We start from the raw sequence: 5,276 nt of genomic DNA on the forward strand, positions 1-5,276 counted from the left end.
TCTTTTTCAAAAAATGTGTGCTAAGTGCCCAAATAAATCTGGGGATTTAAATAAAGTAAACTAAAAATGAAGGCTTGAATGCCATTTCCATCAAGGTGGAAGTAGTTTTCTTTTTGTACTCTTATTAATGAAGATGTTACAGGTAAGGTAACATAAACAGAAATTAAACAAGCTCAATTCTATTTATGTGTACATTCACTGTGATGTGTAATTCTGAATCAGATTTAGAAGTATTTTTTTGCCTCAGAAGAGGAGTTAATCCTTGTTTTTCTGTTTTTCTCTATACCCTGATGGACTTTTCCATCCAGCTTCTGAAATAATATGAGCACTCTATGGGTAGACTGAGTAATTTTCAGAATGCAAAATACATGAAAATATATAAACCTAAGGGTAGAAGTGTTTGAAAACTTATTGGTAAGGATGAAAGAGAAAGAAACTTTGTTTTTATCTTCACTTAAATCTTACTGTATTACTCAGTGATCCTAAACCACTAAAAACACTGTGATAATGCATAGAGTTAGTTAGCCAAGGTTTCAGTATACTTTCCTCTACTCTCCAATTTCTGTGGACAAGATCCTATGTCATGCCATGTGCATAGAGGTGCACATTTGTAATCTCAGGAAGTCAAGATGCTGAGGCAGGAGGATTACAAATTCAAAGCCAGCCTCAGCAACTTAGCAAGGCACTAAGCAACTTTTGAGACCCTGCTTAAAAATAAAAAAACAAAAAAACAAAACAAAACAAAAAAAACCCCCAAAAACAGCTAGGAATGTGGTTCAGTGATTAAGGGCCACTGTGTTCAATTTCTTGTAATAAAAATAAATAAATAAATAAATAAATCCCTTGTCACTTCTTGATGAGACCTTTCTTTTCCTCCCTTGCTGAAGGCTTTCAGAGTAATCTTCTTTTGCCCCTCTTCTGATAGTGATCATGGTTATGACCAAGTATCACCATTCATTAGATTCTGAGCTCCGAAGTACAGTAAAAATGCTACACTCACCTTTGCATCTCCATTGCTGAGAATAGGGTTCTGCCAGAGGGATTATTTAAAAAGCATGCATTCCCAACAAAGGAAACAATTAGAAATCTATAGAATTCAAGAAGAATGGGGAACCTACAGAATGCAAGAAAATCTTTGCTAGTTACTCTGTTTGACAGATGATTAATATTCAGAATATATAAAGAACTCAAAAACCTTTACACCAAAAAACCAAATAACCCAATTAATAAATGAGCAAATAAATTAAACAGACACCTCTCAAATGAAAAAATACAAATGGTCAACAAATTTAAGAAAAATGTTTAACATCTTCAGCAATTAAAGAAATGTAAATCAAGCTACACTGAAATTTCATCTCACACCAGTCAGAATGGCAGTCATCACGAATATAAATAATAATTAATATAGTAGAGGATATGGAGAAAAAGGAACACTTATACACTATTTGTGGGACTGTAAATTAATTCAACCACTGTGGAAATCAGTATGGAACCACCATATGACCCAGCTGTACCACTCCTTGGTTATTTATCCTAAAGAATTAAAGTCATCATTCTGTAGTGATACATGCATGCCCCTGTTTATAGCAAAACAGTTCACAAGAGCCAAGCTATGGAACCAACCTAGGAATCCATCAATGGATGAATGGGTTAAGAAAATATTGCATACATACATACATAATGAAGTTTTATTCAGCTATAAAGAAAAATGAAATTATGTCCTTTGCAGAAAAATGACATAATGGATCTTAGGAACTTGGGAACATTGTGTTAAGTGAAAACAGCCAGTCAGAGGTCAAGGGTTGAATGTTTTCTATCATATATGGGAACTAGATAAGAAAATGGCAAAGAGAGGTGTGTAGGGGACATTTCATCAATATCAAAGGGAGATCAGTAGAGGAAAGGGACCAAGGGGTGAGAGGTGGAGAGGAAGGGGGGAAGTGCTGGGGAGTATGATATTGGCCAAATTATATTGTACTGTTACATGTAACAACAAATCCCATCATTATGTACAACTATAATGCAGGAGTAAAAACATGCAGAAAGTGAGGGAGGAAAAGTGTGCAATCCTTGAATGTGTGTCACATTTTATCTGTATGACACTCAGACATTCAATGTGGGTACAGGTATCTGTTAAGTAAGCAAGGGTCAAAACATAAAGAAAGGAAACAAATTGCATTGTCTGTATCTCCTTCACTACACTCTCATGGAGAAGACCTGAGAAGTCTACCCCAACTACCAGGAGTGAGAGAATCAGTATAAATATGCCTTTCAACTTTTTACCTTTGCATGATTTCTGAGAACTAATATAACCTCAGAAGAGAAACCATGAACCCTGGTTATGTCACCTTCATCAAAGAGAGAAAAATTATGTACAGTAAGCATACACTGCCACTGGTCTCACCTCAGTCCCTCTTGCCTGGCCACTGTTCACAGAGAAATAGAATGATGAGTTGCTGCACCCACAGTGGAGGTGGCTGGCCACATTTCCAGGGTTCCCAATACAGGAATATCAGAGCTGGAGCTCCAACATTTCCATTAGTCCTCAGAGTTCTTTTATTGTTATGCCTAGTAAATTCACATAAACTAGGCCTTTGCTGGGTCAGGGGCAGGGACTGGTGTTCTTTTGGACAATATTAAAAGGAATATGAGCTACAGGCTATGGGTCTCATTTTCTATTATTTCTTTAACTTACAAGGCACTTAACAAACCTTATTAAATTGTTTCAATTTCATTGATCTATATATTTTCTATTATCCTCAGAAAAGAAAAATGAACATCAGAATGTAGCATATAATTACTTTTGATTGTAAACAAATCTATTTATGAGAATATTTAATGTCTGTGTAAATGTTTTCTTTTCTGTACACAAAGTTCAAAGCTACTTTAGACTGCTTATTAACTGAAAAGGTCTCTCTACAATATATTTTCCATACACAAATGCTTTGTTTTTGATGGAATATCCCAAACAGATCTTACAAGTGAATTAGATACAGTCCAAATATTTCCCTGGTTTAAAGAGATGGCTTGAATTGAATCAATGTTTCTTTGACTGTTTTAACATCTTGATATTTAAGATTTGATTGAAGTTCTGTTCTTATCGTAGTATATTAATAATGATTATTTGGTACAGTCCACGTTGCTAAATGCAAACATATACAAGTCTTTGTGGAAAAATTCTTTTCAATAAGCAATCAATAGGTTCTTCATTGTGCAGAGAATTTCTACATAAATGTTCTCTCTGTTGCTTCTGCAGTATATTTCATTCATTGGTCTATGATCCTAAAATAATGTTAGCATTGATGCTAATCAGTATCAATTACTGTTAAATGCATATAATTCCACAGAATTTACTGAGAATTGTGACTCGATTGAGTCTTTCCCAAAGATGAAGCTTAGCTAGATGATCTGAGAAGAATCATGACACTGACTGCTTTTCATAAGGATGCAAACACAGCAGGATGCGATTACAGTTGTTTTGAATTAGTTTTACATGTGCCCTGGAGAAATGATTTAGAACTAGCAATGAAAATCCCCTCTCCTTTCATGGCTGATGTTAGGATATTAATTATAATTTGTTCTAAAACATGTTTAAAGAATCAACTCTGAACAGAGAGAGGTATAGAGACAAAGTCATTCTACATGAGATTTCCTAAGTAACATTCATAAGTATGCTAAGTAAATTTTAAGAGTACTTAAGCACATAAAGCCAAATTAATGCACGAACTGAAGACAATTAAGAAACCTCCTAGGGCTGGGGAGATAGCTCAGTCGGTAGAGTGCTTGCCTTGCAAGCACAAGGCCCTGGGTTCGATCCCCAGTACCGCAAAAAAAAAAAAAAAAAAAAAAAGAAACCTCTTATAATTGTTCCTCCTGGAGAATTATAGCTTCTCGTCAGATGTGTTTGTTAAAATTGTCTTCTTTTTAGAATATACTTCACTTTCCAAAACACCCTTATGAATGCTTGTCTTAATTTATTGTTCCCCAGGATCAGGATAAATGAATGGCCTGAGGGATAGATTAGAGCAATCAACTCACCAAATATCACAGCTAATTCAGTCTCTGGCATAAAGTAGCTGGAGGTGGCGATAAGAAAGGCCAAATGGTAGGCAATGAAGAGGAGGAGGAAGGAGATGACTGCTTTCATGGCTCCCAAGTGTGCTTCTGAGCTGGGATCTCTGTGCCCTGAGGCATTGAGCTGCATCTGCCTGGTGTGTCTCCACAGGGAGAGGATCAAGAGGAGAAATGCGATTAGGGACACAGAAAAGGGAAACAGTGTTACCAGGTTGAGATATATCTTGGTAGAGGCATATGTAGTCTTCTTTATTCTGCATTTCACAGTTAGGTTTCTTTTCCACTTTGCCTTCACACAGTGTCTGAAATCATCATTCAAATTCTTAGTGACGGGGAGACTAATAAACACAGAGAAGGCCAAGCACCCCAGTAGAGTCTTGAGAATCACCCTGTCAATTCTCCACTTCATCCAGAGGAAAAGCGGGTGGAAGAAGTTCGCTATCTTGAAGAAATAGAAAGTGCTAAGACAGGTGGCAAACCAGACACTTAAGTGGTTGGTTAGGGTCCAGAAGAAGTCAATGATTCTCATTTGTTCACCAGTGGTGTAGACATCTGGATACAGCACCAAAATCAAACAATCTAATAATATTATAAATAATAGACAAATTCTGGACATAGCCAGACTTGTGAGGATTAAATCAATGGAGGCAATCTTCCTATTCTTGACCTGGTCCATGAAGGTTACCAAGGCAATGAAAGCATTCCCCAAGATCCCCACTGAAAACTCTCCAGCTGCTATGAGTAACAAAAAGCTCTCCTCCGTACACAGCATGCTCGGATGGAGAAAGACCTAGTTACTTTCTAGCTGACCCGTAGCAGTTTGGTATCTATACCTGCTTCTTAGATTTTGTTCTAATTTTCTTTAACTCTTCTATTGTGGTCTTGCGATGAGAAATGGAGACCGGAGTTCTCTTCATTAAATCCTAATTAGTCTTGATGAATGCTGTGTTTGACCATCCTTAGCCTGGCTGCTGTGTGTCCATTTATCTTCTCAGCAGCTTATTCTTCTCCACATGTAGTTAATTTAGGCTGAGTTAGTGTTTGCTAAGATGCAAATTGAGCCAATACCCTTTCCTAGTCCTGTGCTGTCTTTCTGAAGCTATGTTACATGAATTTTGGTTTCTATAATCTTTGATGCATCCTGGTACCCTCAAGAGGGTTGCCAGATTTAGGAAGTAAACATACAGGGTACCCAGTGAGAC

General features: G+C 36.8%; 1 protein-coding gene across 1 annotated transcript; it reads right to left on the bottom strand.

Annotated features, from left to right (window-relative positions):
• Window positions 1-3,974: 3,974 nt before the first annotated feature.
• LOC124982787 (taste receptor type 2 member 7-like) lies at window positions 3,975-4,846 on the bottom strand. The gene is given in 2 exon segments (XM_047549707.1): window positions 3,975-4,007; window positions 4,010-4,846. Coding segments are annotated over 2 exon segments (870 nt in total).
• Between the last annotated feature and the right edge of the window lie 430 nt (window positions 4,847-5,276).

This window comes from Sciurus carolinensis, chromosome 4 (genome assembly GCF_902686445.1).
Source record: "Sciurus carolinensis chromosome 4, mSciCar1.2, whole genome shotgun sequence".
Classification (NCBI taxonomy): Eukaryota; Metazoa; Chordata; class Mammalia; order Rodentia; family Sciuridae; genus Sciurus; species Sciurus carolinensis.